At 41.8% G+C, this 21,570-nt stretch overlaps 1 protein-coding gene across 7 annotated transcripts; it reads right to left on the reverse strand.

Annotated features, from left to right (window-relative positions):
• Positions 1 to 1,473: 1,473 nt before the first annotated feature.
• Positions 1,474 to 20,775, reverse strand: fbrs (fibrosin). 7 transcript variants are annotated; one of them, XM_074620135.1, is made up of 19 exons: positions 19,904 to 20,775; positions 18,323 to 19,701; positions 14,340 to 14,516; positions 14,003 to 14,029; positions 13,829 to 13,858; positions 13,616 to 13,664; positions 12,891 to 13,239; positions 12,561 to 12,787; positions 11,163 to 11,458; positions 10,981 to 11,025; positions 10,674 to 10,772; positions 9,398 to 9,481; positions 9,156 to 9,194; positions 8,629 to 8,700; positions 8,355 to 8,508; positions 7,166 to 7,246; positions 6,831 to 6,914; positions 5,065 to 5,281; positions 1,474 to 4,474 (listed from the first exon to the last, which is right to left on the reverse strand). In XM_074620135.1, the coding sequence occupies exons 2-19, from the start codon at positions 18,653 to 18,655 to the stop codon at positions 2,896 to 2,898; spliced, it is 3,942 nt and encodes a 1,313-aa protein (XP_074476236.1). In that variant the 5' UTR covers positions 18,656 to 19,701; positions 19,904 to 20,775; the 3' UTR covers positions 1,474 to 2,895. The 7 variants fall into 7 exon arrangements, with proteins under 7 accessions (XP_074476236.1, XP_074476238.1, XP_074476237.1 ...); XM_074620137.1 differs by having other exon boundaries at positions 9,398 to 9,466; positions 18,323 to 20,002; XM_074620136.1 differs by having other exon boundaries at positions 5,065 to 5,278; positions 18,323 to 20,002.
• Positions 20,776 to 21,570: the final 795 nt, after the last annotated feature.

Raw genomic sequence — 21,570 nt, forward strand, 5'->3', positions numbered from 1 at the left:
TTATATCATATTATATTATATTACATTATATTACATTACATTATATTATAATATATTCGATTACATTATATTATATATTATATTATATTATATTACATTATATTATATTATATTATATCATATTATATTATATCATATTATATTATATTATATTACATTACATTATATTATAATATATTCGATTACATTATATTATATTATATTATATTATATTCAAAGTACAAATACCACACTGTAAAAATACTCTGTTACAAGTAAAAGTCCTGCATTGGAAATGTTACTATTAGTCAAAGTATGTAAGTATAATCAGGAAAATGTGCTTAAAATATTAAAAGTACTCAATAGAAAAATGTCCCCCTACTGTTATACTATATATTACATCATTAGATTATTATAACTCATGCATTAATGTAAAAAAAGGATTGGTTGAGGTGGAGCTGATTTTTGAACTATTAACTAATAATTATTTTCATTATCTACTGATTATTTTCTCCATTAATTGTTTGATTTGTTTAAAAAAAATAGTGAGAAATGCTGTCACAATGACCCAGAGCCCAAAGCGACACCTTTACAATGTTTGTTTTGTCCAACAAACAGTCCAAACCTCAAAATAATTACTAATACATTAACAATTATTGACATTATTAAAAGGAAAAGCAGCAAATCTTCGCATCTGTGACACTACAACCATGAACTGTTTTATTATATAATTGATAAATGGACTAATTGTTTCGGCTGTACTTTTAACTTTTAATTTATGACAAAATATAATTTTATAAACTCGCGGTATGTTTTGAATGCAAAAATCTTAATTTGTGAAGTGCAATAAAACGTACAAAATTTCCCTCAGATGTAGTGGAGTAGAAGTAGAAAGTAGCATGAAAAGAAAAGACTCAAGTGAAGTGCAAGTACCTCAAATTTGCAGCACTTGAGTAAATTTACTTTCCACCACTAGCTACAAGTTTTGTTTTTTTATAAATGTATGATTAAAGTACCTGGACATTTGAGTCATGGCTATAATACGTATGTAAGACTTCCTTACTTTAGAGAAATCCTAGAGAAAGTGGAGTACTTTGCTGCTCATGCCCTTTAAATGCAGGATTATTAATATGAGAGGTGCTTCAGAATTCCCTTTTGGTTTGTTTGGATAATAGAGATAATAGATGGTAAATTCAAGTGGCAGTGATACTCTGTCAGACTGCGTGAAGAAGTGGTTTAGCTGAGATATTAAACATAATTCATTGGCAGAAAATTAATCAGCAATCTTTTAATAAGGCCCAAAATTCACTACTAAAATGTAAATATATGCTGGTCGTTTCTGATGTTAAACTTAATACTTTTGGGATTTTGAAATCTTAATTTTCTGAGTTTATACACCAATTAAAGAAGAATAATTGGCAGATAAATCAGTAATGAAAACAGTTGCTGTCCTAATAATAAGAAACGACTGAACAAAAGACCCACACAACAGAGTAAACAACAATTCATTTAATAATTAATCTTTGTGGTCTCTAGGGGAGGGGTTTGAAAGGTATAAAATGGTCATATTAAAATAATCGACCCAGTCTTTTCCCTCTCAGGATACCCACTGTCTAGTTGTCTTCTGACACAAGTCCTTATATTTTTTTTTATTATTCAGTTCTTCAGCAGATGTCCCACTTATCCATGTATATAACTTATTTTTATTGATGAAACAACTCGACAGTTCAATGTACAAGGCTCCCATAGTCCCAAATGGATATAACACACAACCAATGACACACAGGCAAACCTCCCTCTCAGCGTAATAAAGTCGTAGATGAGATCCTTGAAGAGGCCCAGAGGTCGCAATGGAGACGGCTTAATGTTCACAAACAGTTTTTCTGTGACGCAAGCCCTCTGCTCTTGTCCACTGCATGACTTGAAAACAGATTACTACCTGGGGGAGAGAGTACTGGTTGATACCCGAAACAAAGACAAATAACATAACAGTGAATATATTTATTATTATAGAAGATAATTAATGTTAAGAATAATAATTACAAAGGCAATTTTCTCTAGACTACTATAATCTGGTCCTGCTCATATAGTCAAGAGGAGAGTGGGAAACAGTTACAGGAAGCTCTAAAAATCACTGTGTTCACTCACACAGTGTAGCACAGTTCATTTCATCCTTTGAAAACAACCAAAAAAAAGCCATAAAAATCTCATTATCAGTGAAGCTGAGGGGTTTAGATTTTTGGGTAAAGCAGGAGGTGCGATGCTTACTGATCTTCATTTAAAAAAAAATGGTCTCATCAGTAATCTGTCTTTCCACAAGGACGAAGACGCACAGACAGAACAGAAAGCACCACTTTTTACCACTATTTCTAAAAGACCCTCGTCCACAATACCTAATCAGGGTTGATTTATGTAGAGGAAGGCTTTATAATAATAATATCCCATGAGTTAACCAAGTTGAGGATGAACCCTTTGACGTGTTTTCACAGTGTACATCCCTCTGGAAGTCCAATCCACCTGGAAAAGGCTTGCTGAAAAGCATGGATCATAATTCACCTGAAATATGAAAGAAAACTGTCCTCTGCCTTTCCTACAGCTTTTCAAAATGGACTACTGTAATAACCAACCGCCAGTATAAAATAAAAAATACACCAAGGATGCACAGAAACCATGTACCTTTAAATTGCACTGATAGAACCATTGCGCATATTCCAAGTCACACTGATGAGTCTTGCATTTCCCTCCCTTCCATCACCTCCAGCCAGTCATGGTTACCCCCTTTTTTCAGGGGTGGACTGGAGCTGGTTTTGTGTAACTGAGAGGGTTTAGTAGTCTGCAAGAGGAAAAAGGGGGCAGGTTGAGAGCAGCACAGTGATCCTGACATTTCCCTTAATCTCCTCCAGTGTTGTCCCTGTACTATCTGGACTCTCCGTCTTTGTGGGCGTTGTACAGTGCCAGCTCGGCCGGCCCTACGTGTCTGCGGGGTGGTGTGGACGACCGGCTGGTGATGGACGGAATGAGCGGAGGCGGCGCCCCAACTGCCAGAGCTCCCACCAAGCCTGCGGGGGTCTTTGTCAGGATGCCGTTGGGCACGTGGTGTGGGTTTAGATGGCCTAGGCGGGCGAAGAGGCCAGCGTGGTGGTGCTGGGAAGGATGAGCTCCGTGGGGGAGCGAGTGGGCGAGAAGGCCAGGGTGGAGCTGCTCCAGGTGAGCGGCAGTAGCAGCATGCGAAGGGCCTGAGAGGTGAGCGCCAGCGGGGATGTGTGGGTGCATCCCATAGTAGCGAGCCCGCTCAAAGTCTTCCCTCAGGATCTGGGCACGCTGCTCCTCATCGATCAGCCCTCCTCCCGGTCCAAGGTGATGAGGGCGGTCAAAGTGATGGGCCATGAGGCTGAACTCCTGGCGGACAGCAGAGTTGGAGGCAGAGGTAGATGTCGGAGGGTGGTGAGGGTTGGCTGCAGCTGCTACAGCCGCAGCCCTCTCTGCCTCCATAAGGCGCTGATGCTGGAGCAGTCGTGCCAGATGTGGATCGGATCGCAGGGCTAGGTGAGGGTCTGCCCGAAGTGCCAAAGCCTCCCTACGATGCTGATGTTGCTGCTGAGCCGCCAGCTCCCTCCAGGGGTCCCATGTGAAGCTGTGTGGACCGTGTGGACCGTGTGATGGTCCTTGGCCTGGACCATGGTGGAAACGGTCTCCTCCTGGACCCATCACCAAACCTGCAGCACCTGTGCCCAGATACGCTTCAATGGCCCTGGAGCGGTCCAGCAGGGAAAGGTGTTGGTGGGAAGGCGGGTTCTGATTGGGTATCATGTGGGGAACACCGGGAGTGGGAGTCAGTGATAGGGAGGAAGAGGAAGGGGTGCCAGAGCGATGGTGGTGTGGATGGCTGTTGGGGCGTTCAAAGCTGTGGTTGGGTGCTGGGGGAGGGTGGGTGATGGGGATGTGCTCCGGCTCCTCTTTCCGCTCCTCTTTGACTTTGACTGGCGGGAGAAGCATGGGAGGTTTGGAGACAGGCGTTGTGGTCCGGTCAGACTTCTTGGCCTGAGGCAAAGAAGTGACAGAGGCAGAAGCTGCGGAGGAAGAAGGGAGGTTACCGTCTCTTTGGGAGTGCGAGGGCTCGTTGTGGAGGTTATGTGCTGTCGGGGCCATCGGGCGGGGGTAAAGGTCCATGGGAGACGGTGCTGAGCGGTTGGAGGGCGGGGGAGTGGTGAGCACAGAAGATGAGGAAGACCGTGGTCTGTCCCTGTCTGCTACTAAAGATGAAGGAGGTCCCCGTGAAGACACTGTCGGCTGCGGCCTCTTGTCCCCATCTCTGTCCCGCTCGCGGTCTCGGTCTCTACTTAAGCTGCGTGTCAGGTCCTCAATGGGCCCGGTGCTGCCCCCCTGGGCGCTGCTGTGGCCGTTAATGTGGGAGACCGGGGTGCTACTGCGGGCCTTGAAGGGAGGGGCGACTGGAGACATTCTCACAGGTTGTCGGCCATACAGCATATTGTCTCTGCAAAACATAATGTAAACAACAGTTACATAACGGAAATCATTCATACCCATCCTTATATTTATCACTTTAACTACAGTTTTTACCAGTGAATTGTGTGGCAGTTATAAATTCATATACAGTATTTAAAAAATGGATTTATAATACAAGCGTAACTGGCCGCAATGATAAACAATAGTATCACTCTTGAATTTGTCAACAAATGGTTCTAAGTAGGGCTGTCCATCAATTAAAATATTTAATCGCACGATGGTCCACGACAAAATGTACCTTAAAGGGAGATTATTAAAGTATTTAACACTCTTAACAACATGGGAGTGGAGGTCAGAGGTCATAGAACCCCTTTGAAAATGGCCATGCCAGTTTTTCTTCGCTAAAATTTAGCACAACTTTGGAGCATTATATTGCCTTCTTCGCGGCAAGCTACTGACAGGTCCCTATCTCACTGGGGGATCTGTGATCACAGGAATGCATGGTGTTTATGTGGGTACTTATTGCCTACTAATACCACCGTATGTCAAAAAAATAAATAAAATCCAAGCTCTTCCTTTAAAATTAAAGCCAGTGTTGAAATCAGCTGAATGTCATACCTGTCCTTTTCATCCTTGATGTGGGGGATGTCTCTCCTCTCCACGTCCTTCGCTCGATCCCTCTCGTCCCGCTTGTCCGGTCCTTTAGCCCAGCTGGGGCCGGGAGCGAACCCAGACGGGCCGCCGTGTAGACGGTTCCATGGGTCGTGATGGTTGGGGTTGGACAGGCCTCCAACCACATTAGCTGGTGAATCTTTGGGGCCAAAAACAGATCCTGCTGCGGACAAAAACACGTATTCTTTGTTAGAAAACATATGAATAAAAGAGAGTACAGTAGAAGCGATGTAAAACTTTAAAATTAAGTATTATAGTATAAACATCAGGCTTTGTTGTTAGCGTCCGATATTATCCTGGTGAGCATGATTATCAAGTCACAGTTCTGCAATCAATAATGGAGATAATATGGCAAGAAACTACACATTAAAAAAGAAAGAAAGGCGATTACTCAAATGCCAATGGGAACTTTAAAAGGAGCAGTGTGTAGGATTTGGATTCGCCCGTGTGCCAAGCGTGTAGGAGAACTACGGTAGCTGACGTGAAAATGCAAATGTCCCTATCTAGAGCCAGTGTTTGGTTTGTCTGTTCTGGGCTGCTGTAGAAACTTGGTGGCCGGCTCCGTGAAGAGAACCTGCTCCCTATGTAGATGTAAATGTCTCATTCTAAGGTAACGAAAACAAAATTTTTCAGATGATTATACACCACAGAAAACATACTTAAAACTGGCAAAAGGATTTAAAAAAAATAAATCAAACAATACCCAGGCCTGGATCAAAGCTGCGCTGGTAGTAGTAAAAGCAGGAAGGCTGTGTTTTAACACTCTGACATACATTTATGACCGTGGACTTATCAGAACCAGATCTCAGTTCCTCACAAAATATATATACCATGAACTACTGCACCGTCACAAGAAACACTCACAATACAATATCTGCATCCTTCTCTCTGTGAATTATCCGTTGATAATAGAGGAACATATAACCAGTACAATGATACGTCTCTCTAATGAAACTAACAGAAGCAGCCACCTCTCCCAGTTCCTGTTTTCAATACTGCTAACAGTTAGCTTTACAACCCAAACCACATTAGCAGATTAGCTGCTGAGTGTAATACAGTAGAGGAAGCATCAAATTGGAGTAATCCCTTCCCTTTACCATGCTACTCTCACAATAATCTTCTTTATTCGACTTCTTTACACATTTTATTTCCCGGTGTTTACAGACTGTCCTTCATGATATTAACACTTCATCTTCTTTTGCTATTTTAATAGTCAGAGTTCTAAACAGAAATGTCAGATTTACTGTGGAAGCGTCTATGGAAAGAATGCATTAACTACTGATCTCATGCTTAGAGATCAGTAGTTAATCAAAAAAGTCGTAATATGAAAATGCATTGCTTTCTGTGCTCCGGCTCTGTTTTGAACAAACTTGATTGCCGACATCGAGCAGCAAAGGTGCAACTCGACAAGCTGCAACAAGCTCATCATAATTATTCATTAGCAGATTACGGAGAGCTTCTCCAATCACAGTAAATGTGCCAATTTATTCTTCTTACGATAGTCACCCACTCAGACGGATGTGTTACCGATTTATGAATTTATAAAAACATTAAATATTGCACTACGTGGGTGAGAGGACTAATTGTTTTCCGCCCACACACACGTTCTATCCTTTGACTAAATTGAAGGCAACCAGTGAACTTTGTGAGGATTGTTTCGAACCTATCCTTTAAGACTTGTGTTTTAAGAGTTGAGATGCTGTGAAACTGACCCAGTGTTGGACTGCCAAGTCCTCCAAAGGCACCAGAACCAAGGGCTCCCAGTGGGGTAAAGGGTGGGGATCGGCCATACGGATCTAAAACACAGGTAAACGTCAGAAATACTGTGATGATACGAACACTCATTTCTACACAGGCTTTAAGCGGTGCTGAAACTTCTCCAGTCAGACGAAGAACAACAACAACACAACGGTAATGGAAACTTGATTTACATTCTTTCATGAAAGGTCAAGGTCAAAGTAAAATGTGGAGTGGGTGAATGAAAGTGACAGACGTTGTTCGTGGTGTACAAGTAGCATACAGATGTGCCTTTTGAAGTCGCTCTTACCCAAGTGTGCAGTTGGTGCGAGGAAAGAGGTGTGGGGCGTTGATGGAGAGATGAAAGGAGCGGAGGACGGATTGACTGCCCCTGAGGGAAAGAAGTAGTAGTAAAAGAAAAAGAAATGTCACCATTCATCAAATCAAGTGCATCGAGCTACTCGTAGACTTCATGCCGTGACTCAACATTGCAATGCTGTCAAACCTCAGGGACGGGAGGACGGAATAAATCAAAATGCAAATACTGACAGGTGGTAAGAGAAGGAATTTATGAGTTCTTTAAAAGGGCGAGTCCATCTGCGTTCTGCTCCCTTTTTTTTTTCTTAAATGGAAAAGCCCACTCAGCCGTTAGTGACGTAGGATATCAAAGTAAGCAGTAAAAGTACTGCTTTTGTGAATGTAGTCTGGTGGCTGTGGAGAGAGCGATATAACGGCTTCAGTTCAAAGGGCTGTCTGACGGCGAGGTAAAGCGGCTGTGGACGGGAGCAACAGAAAAACTTATTTTAGCCACCGAAAACTAAATGTTTCCTTTTCACTGCTTCACCACGCTGTCAGACAGCTCTTTCCGACGGGGAACTGAAGCATTATATCGCTGTCTTGAAAGCCACAGACCAGACTCCATTTACAAAAAGTCATTTTACCTCGCAGAACACAGGAGTTGCTGGTCTACCACTGCATCTATCAGTTAGTCTGTTTGTGTTATTGTGTGACTTTCTGATCTGAACTAATGTAGCGTCCACAGCTGTACATTGCTTAACTTTAGTGCCGGTACTCCTGTCTGCTTCTCCAAACTGGGAGCATGCCGACCGCCTTCTAAGTTACTGTATGTAATGTTAATACACTGACTATAAGGATGTATATGTACTGTACATGTAGCAGCATCATTATGCAGAAGCCTACGTCAGGTCACGTGGGAAAACATTTTTAGAAGGGCTTGACAAAATATCATTTTGATGCTAAAACATACTTTGACAAATTTGAATGTTTGGATTTGAACACATAAGGAACACCACTGGGAAGCTACAGAATGATATAAAAACCAAAAACCCTTTAAGAATTCAGTCAAAATCATGTGTGCAGATGTGAAACACTGAAGAAAAACTATCCCAGTACATTACACAACTTTAAGTTGCCAAATCAACAATAAATTCACATTCTGTCAGCTGTTCTTAAGAGAAAATAAATGTTTATAAATGCACCTGCAGCTGAGAACAGACTGGGAGGTCTGGTTAGGTCATGAGTGGGAGGCATGGCTCCTCCCATGGGCCCCATGGGGCCCAGTCCCCCGGCTCCAGGAAGACGGGCCAGCAGGTCACTACGGAAGTCCAACTTGTGAGGATCAGCCTGCATCAGCTGAAAGAGGCGAGTAGAACAGGCATTTAAAAGGGATTTCCATTTCAATATTCAATACAATTCAATTCAATTTACTATTTGGGAGATTACAACACATGATTTCAATAAAGAAACACATACCTTCACTTTTTTCTGATGGCTCAGAATCATCCAGGCCACATACACATGCATAGCACACCACTTCCCTGGTTTCTGCACAGCACAAAAAAGAAATCACAGGGGTTTACTTTGTTATTCTATGAATCTTGCATGTACACCTTTAAAGCCTTTGCACAGAGTCAGATGATCTTCCTGTTGTTCACAAATATCTCGTTCAGCCGGAACACAAGGTTGGTGTTTTCCAGCTGGAGATAAGGATACCCGCTAGAGCTCATTATAAGGGAATATATTTTTAAAAAGTCAGTGAAAAACGCATAAGCAAGGATACAAGAAAATCACAGGGGGAGAGAACAACCATGTACATCATACACGGGGTAATGTCTGGCTTCTGAAATATCTAACTGGGTGTGCAAGGGCAGAGAATAGATCAGTAGCAGTCAAGATTACAAGTGAGATTAGTGCAAAGAGTGAGTGAAGCAGTGAGAAAGTAAAAACAGGCTGAAGGTTTTAAGGAGCCAAGGGATTCAAAAACATCTGTTTTTGCTTACATTACTGATTCTCAACGATGTCCCAAATGGATCAGTTAGCTACAAGAAAACAGAAGTGTAAAACCACTTTTAATCCACATATCTCACTTTTTATCAGGAAGTAGTTTTGCACTCTTTACTGCACTGACTAGGCCCATGTTGCAGCACATCCTAGCCTAACCTTTGGTTGTCCACATCTATACAGACCTAATGCAAACAAAAAGGGAGGATATCTGTCTAAGTAAGCATGATGTTGTCCTTACCCTGGGGTCTTTGGGCTGCAGGTGGTGAGGCACAACCCCGAGTCGTGAAGATATATCAGGACCCGCTCCCTGAGGGACAAGAGGCTGTCACACACACACAGCCAACACAACACATGAGCCATGACCTATACAACCTACTTTTCCCTCGATCTATAAACTATTGACTATTTTACTGATTAGTCGATTCATCTAAATGATTAATTTTCCTCCAAAAAAACTGACGTTGGGGAATCGGCTCGTTGCTCTGTGGACGGTCAACCAAAATTTCTGACATGTCAGAGTTTCATCCGACTGTCCGACGGCCGGTTGGGAGGAGTTGATTCGTCCTCGGTCCCCCCCTTCCCCCGTACACTGCACGCCAAATGACGCCAGACGAAGCTGAATTACGGTCCGACTCTAAAATGAGTCGTGTGGCTAAAAATTCGGGCCAGAAACGGGCTAGAATCGTACGGTGTCGGTGTTGACGATGTTCTCCAGTCTACACTATTTGTTATATTGGTTGAAATGGTCTTTACACCCCGACAGCGATCAATTACTGATGAGTTCTGAAAAAGGACCGGAAAAGAGGCGTCATCTGTAGCTGCTGTAATCCTGTAAAAACGTCTACCAATCACTGCCTCGCGGTTCGCTTGGAAAGAACCAATCGGATGCCTCCATGCTCGTACTCTACCCTTGGCGTGCACCAGCCTGAACTCAAAGCGCATCGCCGCCACACGTTTACTGGAGAACGGAAGAGAAAACTCAGCCCTGCAGTAGCACTGCCGCAGTTACTTGTCATGAGGTAGCGTTGTTGAGTTGAGGTCCTCTCTCCGTTCTGTGTCTGTGAAGTAGTTACGATGCGGCGATGCTCGTGCATTTGTGTGTGGGGGGGGGGGGGCGTTGCTTTGGAAGGAGCCCCAAGGGGAGAGGGGGTTTAGTCGGAGCTCCTGAGGCGATGCTACTTTCAAATTATGCTAGCTTTCCAACATCGTCGACCCTATCTTTAAGGTTAAGAGTTTACAAAAGAGTCCTTATGAAGCTTCTGTGCTGTGAGAGGGTCAATGCTAAATTACCCTCCAGTGCTTCCAACATTGTCTGGGAAGTCCTATTTGTTATCAAACACGCTTCATATTTTCATCAGTGTTCTTGCAGTGTGGGTGATCAAATTAACTGAACGGTCTCTCCTGCCAATGTCGAGTATAATTACATCAGGTAATGTGAGATTTCCCCTGACAACATGACATCTAGTGGCTACACAGGAATATTTAACACAAAAGATGTAGAGAGTTTTTCTCACCTTTGGCTGAAATGCTCCTTGTAAGGAGCTGAAAGGCCCAGTGGGAGGAATCACAGGCTGGATACTCGGCACTGAGGGCGGCTGGTAATGTGGGAAGAACTACCATGACACACACACACATATATACATACGGCTTAGTGACCACTGAACAAGTTGATAAAATAAATTTTGTTTAGCACACTTTAAATCTAGTTATTGTTTCAAATGTTAAAGGATGAATCTGAAATGTATTCTCTTTATAATTTAATATATTAATCTGTAAATTATCACTACCAACATAATCTGTAAGATTACACAAAGTACTCACAGGGTGTCGGTACAGTCCGTCCGATTTGCTTAGATACTTATCAAACTAAAAAGAAAAAAGCAGTGCGTGGGTTAAAACATTAAAAAAAAAAAAAACTGAACACAGTCCACATTCCAGCCACACAGGAATTTCAAGTACGACACAGATGTTCGGCATAACAACAACAACAGAGAGCATCTCACCAGAGGCGGCGCGGTAGCTGTGGGGTGCAGGAAGGGCGTGAAGTGTTGGTGCGTGTGCGTGTGTTGGTGCTGGTGGTTGTGCTGATGGAACTGGAAGGCCAGAGGCGGGATGCTCGTCTGGTTCTGAGACGTCCGACCCGATGGACCCGGTGTGGAGTTCGATGCCGATGGACCACCAGGAGTGGAGCGGCCCGCAGCTGCTGCATTATTTTCAGCCCCTGGGACGCTGCGTCTGCCCTCGCGCTCTTGTGAATTCAAGAAGTGGGAGTTTAAGTTTTGACGCAACAATTCTTGGTCTACAGTGGAGGGAAATAAAGGGAGAAAATAAATAAAACAAATCAAAACAGATTGGCTCTTTAATTTCAGTATAAAAATGACAAATATTACTACATTATTGTGCCTGCTTTTAACACACATTTGGGATTTTTATGGTGCAATTTATCAAGTCAGATTAGGGCTTTCAAAGTTAACGCGATAACGCAAATTCGTTACACAACTAATTTCTTTAATGCATTAACGCAACTTGCGATTTTTATGTTGTAGCAGGCTCAGAGTGAAGATACTGACATCAGAAGAAACTAAAAAACCTCAGGAATCTATTAGTACCAACCACGTCATACTCGCTTGTCAGGAAGGAGGCTAAATAACGCTCCACACTTGCGCTACATTTTGGTGAGGAAAAACTGGCATGGCCATTTTCAAAGGGGTCTCTTGACCTCTGACCTCAAGATATGTGAATGTAAATGGGTTCTATGGGTACCCACAAGTCTCCCCTTTACAGACATGCCCACTTTATGATAATCACATGCAGTTTTGAGCAAGTCATAGTCAAGTCAGCACACTGACAGCTGTTGTTGCCTGTTGGGCTGCAGTTTGCCATGTTTTAGTTTGAGCATATTTTTATGCTAAATGCAGTACCTGTGAGGGTTTCTGGACAATATTTGTCATTGTTTAGTGTTTTTAATTGATGTCCAATAATAAATATATACATGCATTTGCATAAAGCAGCATATTTTTCCACTCCAATGTTGATAAAAGTATTAAATACTTGACAAATCTCCCTTTAAAAAGGTATATTTTGAACAGATAAAAAATGTGCAATCAACTATGGACAATCATGCGATTAAATATTCTAAACGATTGACAGCCCTACTCCAAAAACATACAGTATAACATGCAGCCTCCGTTTTACAGAAAGAATGCTATATTTGCAGTGCTGATGCGATCAGACCTCATTTCATCAATATACAACTTCCTCAACCCCCCAGACGAACCCAGACAACCGCCAGAGGAAGTCTGGTTTTGGTTTATTTCAGTCGCATATTACTCATTGTGTTCCCATGAACAGCTGAAACAGACTGTAACAGCAGTGAAAAGTAGCATTCCTGTTGACTGTACCTGCTGCTGTGGAGTGGCCAGGACCTTGTAGCAGAGGTGGAGGGGGAGGAAGGCCAGGTGAGGACGTGAACAAGGCTCCAGAGCTGGCTCGGGATGGGGGTCGGTGGGGCCCTGAGGATCCTAAGCCCCTGGAGTAGGGCACACTGGTGGAGGGAGTCGGGGGGCGCATGGAGGATGAGGAAGACGCAGATGAAGCAGATGAGGGAGGTTTGACTGGGGTGTTGCTCCTGAGAAGAAAGAACATTTAAATAATGAATAAAAGAATTAAGCCAGCAGGGACTCATATAATCAAAAAAGAATATTATGAAAAGGTGCTCATAATTTATAGACCTGTTGATGTTGTAGATGGAGTGAGATCGTCCAGGCAAAGTGAGGAAGGGTTTGGGTTTGTTGAGTGGCGGGCTGCCGTTGTGGCGGCTGCCGTTTCCGTTGAACGGGCTGGACCGGGGGACTGTGCCCGGGGCTGTGACCGGGGAAGGCAGGCAAGAGAAGGGGGCGGAAGAGGTAGAAGAAGAAACAGGCTCTGGGAAATGCTGCTCCAAGCTTTTCTCCTGGCTTCGCTCCAGGCCGGATACTCTCGGGGTCACCATCAACCGTGAGACACCGCCACAACGGGCCGGGAGAGGCGGGCAGATTTTGGCCATGGATGTGCCCATGTTTGAGGGGGCAGGCTCCACAACTAAAGAAGAGAACATCAGTCAGCACATCTCCAGCACATTACAGCACAGAGTGACAGCAGTGAGGGTGGGAAAATGCAACAGAGAGGGACACCACAAACCCAAAATGTGAACTAGTGCTTAAGGTTTGAGGGATTCACAGTTCCAAATTTTAGACCTAAATACATTTTCAAAGAAAGAGACCAAATCCAAATTCCAAGGGCAGTCAGAGCTGGTCCCAAATAGACCCGAGGAAAGTCAGGAAAATTGGAAAATTATCATTATTGACTAAACCCACACCATGGAATACCAAACAACGGATATTTTGTGTCATATCACATCAATGTACAGCTTGTGAGGACTGACACATCAGTTCAAGGTTTCATGAATATCTCGTACCTTTCCTCGTACTGACTGTGAAGACTGGGTCCATGTCGTTGTCTGAGGCCTAAATGGGGATAAGAAACAAATATTTATTTAATTTATACTCCAAATTCAACATATTAATCAGCTATTTCTTATTAAGTCTATTATACAACCTAACAAATTAATATCTTATTAAATATCAAAAATACGGTGTAATGTTTTTCAAGTAATGGTAAAGGTACACACCTTGTCTCCTGTATCACTCTCAGTGTCACACTGAAAGAAGACAACCACAGAAAATAAATTAAGATTTGCATCTATTAGAAGGCAATGTAAAGTTTTAGATGAGCTTTCACTGTGTTGCAGGACATTTATACATCAGAACATCATGTTCACTATAATATTAGAAAATAAACTTACAATATAGCCAGTCTCCAAAGGGTGTCCCTAGAGAAAAAATTATATATAGTATTTTAAAATAGGTTTTGAATATGTATATAAATTACAGCTTTAAAACGTTATAATAAAATTACATAACACAATATTTCCTGGTTTGTTAGGAATCACCCTGCACTGTTTCATTAACACAAACACCCTTGAATGTTAGGTGTTGTCAACCAGTTTTACTGGCTCATTATAAATGACAGGATAAACAGGTAAGCGGCACGACAGAAATGTAAACATTTGCTATTTGATTAAGAATTAGCTCAACATCTAACATGACAAGATGAAGGTGGATTCAAACAGAAACATTCACCTCTATCTTTCTCCTCTTATTTCTGCTCTTGTTCCAGCAGCTGCTGGAGTAGCTGTGCGGGGCTCCTTCCTCCGGCTCGGACAGCGGCCCTCCTCCATTCTCCTCCGGCCCTCTCTTCCCCTTGTTCCTCCTTCCCAGCATATCAGTGCGCTGACTGGGCTTCAGAGAGCAGTCCATCTGATAAGGAGAGACAAAAAAAAATCAGTGTTTACATGTCCAGCAATAAGCATGAATGTGTATGCCGGAGGGCAAAGATCATAGGCTAGCTACATACTGATTAATGTCCTGGCGGACCTAATTTCTGCATACTTTCTACCCTGAGCGTGGCAAAAATAGAAACACCAGAATGATGTAATGCAATACAACAGCCTGCATGAGACGTCAGCTGTTTCTGTGTAGACTCAATTATACGGTGTGTTTTGAGACGGTATTTGTGGTTGTATTGTAGTCATTTAAAACTAACAGCCTAAAAATACTACTGTAGAGTTTAATCAATACTTCTGACAAATGTCCACAATGAAAACACACAAAAGGACAGTGGTATTAGAGTGCATTGCAGGTTCCCATCTTTCTGATCACTTATCTCCACTTATCTACCTCAGGGGGTCAGAGGATAAATCTGAGATGATAAAACAAGTTAGGAAAGAGAAAGAAAAAGCATCTCTGCTACACAAAATATCATTTTTTTATTTTTTTCTGGTGAAATACTGTAAAGTACTACCTCTTCAGGGCCCCAAAAATTAAAATTAAATAATTTTAAAAAGGAAAAACCAGTCTGTGATGAGAGGCTGCTAGTAGGCGTTGCTTAGCTATATAGAGTCACACGCCAAAACCAGTGACTTATACAGTATGAAAAGAGTTTGCGTACAAACAGTTTCTTTAAACCTTGAAAGTTGTTGTGAAACATGATTTGAATTAAGATATTTCCAATGCATATATCAATGAAATAACATCTTGACATTACAAGCTGAATTACAGGTTGCTTTATATATTTCACGACTACTCGGTAGAGTTTTAAATCCAGTTCATATTTAGATGCATTAAAAAATGACTATGTAATTTTAAAACTGCCACATACTGCCATTAGGGCTGCAACTAATGATCATGTTCATTGTTGATTGTTTCGATTGATTAATCGATTAGTTGTTTAGTCAATAAAATGGTGAAAAATGTTGATCAGTGTTTCCCAAAGCCCAAGATGATATCCTCAAATGTCTTGTTTTGTCAACCACTCAAAGATATTCAGTTTACTGTCAGAGGAAACGAAACGAAACCAGAATTTGAACTTTTTGTTTCTTAAAAAATTACACAAGCCGATTAATCGATTATCAAAATAGTTGGTGACTAACTTCATAGTTGACAACTCATCGATTAATCGTTGCAGCTCTAATCATCGTTACTCTGTTCAGTTGGATCCTTCAAAGTTACTTAGTTTGTGTTGTTAAAAAATACAGCGGCTAAAATAGATAGCTGCATTTTTAATAAAGAACACATAAAACTGAAGTGCAGGTAACGCAACATGACGGCCGCCACAGCTCGTCTGTTTTTAAATTAATGATTTTCTACAGAATAACTGCGGGCAGTCACTTCTGTTAATAAATTCAAGCAGGAAGTTAGAAATTCGGAAAAAGGAAATTGCCCCATTCCAGCAGTAAACACTGTATTTTTTTTTTTTACTGGTATGTTTACTTTTATCCATTAGCAATTTCAGAAATATTAACCAACCAGAAATCTTGGCATTCACTGGTGGATTTGACTGTAAAATCAAGTTACCCAGGAGGAGACTTAGTGGAACTGTCTGTGCATGTAAATAGGCAGTTTTACATAACCTTCTGACAAATTATTTGGTTTCCTGTCCTGATGCAGAAGTCAAATGGCTTCAGACCACCCTGAAGGCAGAGTATTAATATTATAGATTATTTTCTCTTCATCAGATTGTCAATTGTGCCACATGCATGAGGTATTGAAGCTCTAAATGCGTGGTGGAAACTAAACAAATGAAGATTTTTTAATCCACATTAGTGTCCTTTCTTGTCTTGATTGATTGATTGATTGACAACTAAGCTGAGAAAGTAGAGAATGAAAAGTATTATGTGAAGTAGGGATGTGTATTGGCAAGAATCTGGCGATACGTATCATGATACAGGGGTCACAATTATTGCAATACTGTAAACAAGGTGATATATTGCATATATATATTTAAATCTAATTTTAGGAAAACGGAAAGAACACAACACCATATAAGTAAAAATCGAAGTAAAATAAAGTTTACTTTTTGTATGTAATCAGAATAGTGAGATCTGCATTTATCTCAGTCCCTGTAACATCCAACATAGCACTACTTTGAGAGGGCACGTACACTAAGAAGGTGCATATATTTGCAAATGAAATAAGTATTGACTGAGTTAATCCTTGCATGTAAACTATTAAATAAAAATCAATCATGTTTTGAGAATCAATACAGTATCACAAAACATAATATCGCGATATTCGATATTTTCTTACACCCCTAATTTGAAGGTCCAAGTACTTAAACAACAGAATCTCTGCTGTTGATTAATATTTAATTATACCCATTTAAATTATTTCTTGTGGATTATTATTTCTTTCTTAGTCTGAAAAGCCATTTGGCAGCTCATCAACACCTCACTGAATTAGGACATGAATAATTGAGGCCCCTCCAGAACCCATCAGAGGGATGCCTTGGGGTTTGGGGTTGGCCTGAGTGGATGAAGCGAAGAATAGTGTCAAGAGTTGAGGAGTTCAATCTGAAGGCTTTTTCACACCTTTAGCTGGAGGGGAAGAAGGCATGATTTGATGTGATGGGAGAGGAGTAAAGAGGACCAAAGAAGTCAATCTGGAGTGAGCACATCACTCCGGTTTTAGCTGCACTTCACTGGTTGCCTCTCAAATTTAGAATTGATTTTAAGATTTTATTATTAACTTTTAAAGCTCTGCATGGTTTGGCACCAAGCTACATCATTGAGCTCCTTTCACCCTATGTGCCACCGCGTAAACTGAGGTCCTCTGACTTGGCTCTACTGGTTGTACCCAGGTCTAGGCTGGTGACTAAGGGTGACAGGGCCTTTGCCATCAATGCCCCTAGACTGGGGCTGCTGCTAGTTTGCTGCTGCCTTTTATTAAACCAAAATGATCTTATACTGCACTAGAGCTTTTACTCTTGTGTTATATTCCATTTTAGCTTCTATCGTAGTTTTTATTTTTTTTAATTTTCTAATCTTTAATGTTTTTATAACTGTTTTAATTATGTCTTAATGTTCTTTTGCACTTTGTCGCAATGTTCTTGAATGTTTATGTAAAGCACTTTGTATTGCCCTGTTGCTGAAATGTTTCTTTCCCTGGGCCATACGGACACTGAACAAACAATAAGTCTGTGCAATATTAATACACTGAATGTGAATACCTCTATCTGTGCAATATATCCTTGATGCAATATACACCTCAAGTGTAACTTTGTTTACATTTTATTTATTACATCTACCCAACCTATTTTCAAGTGCAATTACCTCTGTTTACATTACATCTATTTTTATATTTTATACTTCTAGTGTAACACTTCTGTTTATATTTATTTATTACATTTACTTTACCTGTTTTATTTGCTTTATAACTGTGTGTGTGTTTTACCTGTTATATGTTTTACCTGTTGTATTTACTTTATAACTGTGTGTGTTTTACCTGTTATATGTTTCACCTGTTGTATTTACTTTATAACTGTGTTTTATCTGCCTCGTTTAGTCTTGTCAAGTATTTGTTTTAAAGCACTGACCAGAAGTGGCAACTGTGAATCTCGTTGTATTTATTACAATGACAATAAAGCTATTTATTTGTTTATTATGTTGTATAGTCTTAAATTGTGCAAAACAAATAAAACAAAAATAAACAATCTTATCAATTTGTTTTAAAAATGAAATTCTGTTTTGGTGAATGACAGCTTTGGTGTAAACATGAAGCATATTCACCTCCAGTGCCTCCAAGCTGACAAAGCTCGCAATAGCGAAGCCATCGATTATGTCTTCCTCGCAGGACACCGACTCTCTCTTCCTCCTGCGTGGAGGCCTGTGTCTCCCGAACCCGGGCCGGCATTCTCTCCCACCGGGTACGGTACCGGTACCGGGACCCACCGGCACCCCCCCACTGTTCGTCCCACCACAAGCCTCCCTGTCGGAGCCTGAGGACAGGGATGTGGCCCTCTGCTCGGCCAAGTCCACTCTCCTCCTCCGCCGCTCCCTGTCTCTCTGTGACCGGGACCGTCGGCTCTGCCTGAACCCAGTGCTCCTGCTCGGACCCTCCATGTTCAATCCTCCTTTTGTAGCTCCAGTGAGACCCAAAAGGCACTTTAATATCAAGTCCAGGTGGAAGGCACCAAATAAAAACACCACCACACAGGCAGCCCTCCTGTGTTAAAATGGCTGATGTTAATGGAACCAGTGGCTATTATTCACCCTCCTCTGACAACAGTCTCTCGGCATCAGAGCCTTCTTTCTTTCGGCGGAATTTTAGTGTCATTTCAAAGAATCTGATCTGCAAACTTTAGCTCCACATATTGACATTTAAATCCACTTTAAATGTCAGGACATAGCTGGGAGAAGTGCTAACATTAAGCTAGCTAGCAAAGAAATTAAAGTTATATACGCATGTAAACAAAAACAAAAAGAGAAGTCTAGTATAAAGCAGGTCAAATCCCAACTAGAAACATTACTAGATTAATTACTCAACATTGCTCGGGGAGGATTTTCATAGTTTTCTGCACACGCTGACAAATTTATTAGCAAAAATGATGCTAGTTAGTTAGCTTGTTAGTTAGCAAAGGCCAATACGCCAGATATCAGACATTAACACGCCGGTAGTCTTGACTAGTATTATCATATTAATGTTAAATTATAACTGTTAACAGCTACTCACAATCTAAAGGAGTAAAACACGGTTGAGTTAAACTGATGCTAATGCTAACGTTAGCATCAGTGTTGTTTGGTTAGCATGTCCACGGCTAACTCAATACATCTCTATATTTATAATCAGCAGACTGGAGACTTAAGAATAAAACTATATTCTTACAGCGTGTCTGGTAAAGACTGACGAAGAAACCGGACAGTTTACTATGAAGCTAACTAACTAACAACCTGCTGCCAACAGGAACAAACGTTTCTCCTCCTGTCGAGATGTTGATGAGCGAAAGAATCACATCAGAAGAAAAGACGTAACGTTAGCATGAAGCTAGTTAGCACTGGAGCTAGTTAGCACTACAGCTAGTTAGCACTGTAGCTAGTTAGCACTGTAGTTAGCACTGGAGCTAGTTAGCACTGGAGCTAGTTAGCACTACAGCTAGTTAGCACTGTAGCTAGTTAGCACTGTAGCTAGTTAGCACTGGAGCTAGTTAGCACCGTAGCTAGTTAGCACTACAGCTAGTTAGCACTGGAGCTAGTTAGCACTACAGCTAGTTAGCACTATAGCTAGTTAGCACTGGAGCTAGTTAGCACTGGAGCTAGTTAGCACTACAGCTAGTTAGCACTGAGCTAGTTAGCACTACAGCTAGTTAGCACTATAGCTAGTTAGCACTGTAGCTAGTTAGCACTGTAGCTAGCACTGTTGCTAGCTAGCACTGTAGCCAGCACTGTAGCTAGTTAGCACTGTAGCTAGCACTGTTGCTAGTTAGCACTGTAGCTAGCTAGTCAGTTAGCACTGTAGTTAGCTAGTCAGTTAGCACTGTAGCTAGTTAGCACTGTAGCTAGCTAGTCAGTTAGCACTATAGCTAGTTAGCACTGTAGCTAGTTAGCACTGTAGCCAGCACTGTAGCTAGCTAGTCAGTTAGCACTGTAGCTAGCTAGTCAGTTAGCACTGTAGCTAGTTAGCACTGTAGCTAGTTAGCACTGTAGCTAGTTAGCACTGTAGTTAACTAGCACTGTAGCGTTAGCTTCTGTAGCTAGCTAGCGTTAGCCGGTCCAGCTGTTAGCATCAAGCAAGAACCTTTTTTTTTCAAAGGAAACAGGAAGTAAATGTTTTTTTTAGAACTAATCGTCCATTAAATGAGAATGTGTCGCTTCTTTAACCGCAGCTCTTCTCTCGTTCCGCCTCCTTCATCATGAAGACAAAACAACAAATCAAGGCCCAGATATCGAAGCCTCGGGCTGGATTTCCTCGGGTGTCGGCCGAGCCCCCGTCGGGCTGGGCAGCTCCTTCATGCAGCCTCGCTGGGTGTAATCCAATGTTTAGGATTAAAGTTGCCGACGTTTCCGGTGTCAAAGATGTTTCTTATTCTCTACTAAATCCAGAGTGCAGATAGCAGACGGAGAGAGAGAGCAGGGCTCCGCTGCTGCTGCTGCTGCTGCTGCTGCTGCTTCACAAGTTTCCACTGAATTGTAGATTTATGGTGAAATCAGGGAGACAAGCCTTCAGTCAGCCGAGCAGGGCATTGTGTGAGCCGCTCTTCTTCCTCAGTCAGCAGCCTGCTGCTCCACTGCTCTGCTGCTGCACACTGCCTCCATGTGGAGGCTGGCTGGAGTTATTCCTGTCGTTATCAAGGCATTGTTTTTTATTATTATTTTTATATCACAGCTCAAACAGAAGAAAAAAAACATTACCTGGAGGAAATGCATTTTTATTTACAAAAAAAATAAAATGTAATGCTATATTTTAGTCAATAGAAAATACTTTATGCTGTTTATCGTACAACTATTTATTATTTTTGGGAAAATTCAATATTCATAAGAAACATGGTCAGGAACCAAGCCAACTTTCCTACACTTTATGAATTAATTTAAAGGGACTGTTTGTAACTTCTTACACGCATAAATCACCCGGGTCAGTGAACCATGCACGCTCGCGTGTTGCTACGCTGTTCAGACTCAGACTCCAACACAAACTACACGGAAGCACCAAAACCGCAAAGTTGTATCTAGTGAAGCCCGTCTGTTAAACAGTGTTGGAGACCGTAGCTTTGGTCTCCGGGGCCGGAGTCTCTGCTATATTCTGCTCCTCTGCTCCTCTGCTCCTCTGCCTGCCTTCACTCAGCTCGCTCCACTCTTTCGTGCATGCGCGCTCACTACGCACTGCAGAAGACTTCGTAGCTCTGAGAATATCTAGTAAATGTACAGTGGACATTTGTGCAGAAATAAATGCTGCAGCTTCTCCAGACCAACAGAGGTTTCCCGTGTCTTGTGAAGTGACAGGGCTCCGCAGCAAGAAACGTTATCGTCTCGGACCGTGTGCC

This window comes from Sebastes fasciatus, chromosome 20 (assembly GCF_043250625.1).
Source record: "Sebastes fasciatus isolate fSebFas1 chromosome 20, fSebFas1.pri, whole genome shotgun sequence".
Classification (NCBI taxonomy): domain Eukaryota; kingdom Metazoa; phylum Chordata; class Actinopteri; order Perciformes; family Sebastidae; genus Sebastes; species Sebastes fasciatus.

Excerpts from the sequence above, each read along its gene's own strand:
- fbrs (XM_074620135.1), bottom strand. The coding sequence starts at position 18,655 with ATGGAGGGTCCGAGCAGGAGCACTGGGTTCAGGCAGAGCCGACGGTCC. Across the intron at positions 8,701-9,155 it reads CATCGTTGAGAATCAGTAAT|AAACCAGGGAAGTGGTGTGC; the intron begins GTAAGCAAAAAC and ends TGTGCTGTGCAG. Across the intron at positions 4,475-5,064 it reads ATCAAGGATGAAAAGGACAG|AGACAATATGCTGTATGGCC; the intron begins GTATGACATTCA and ends TATGTTTTGCAG.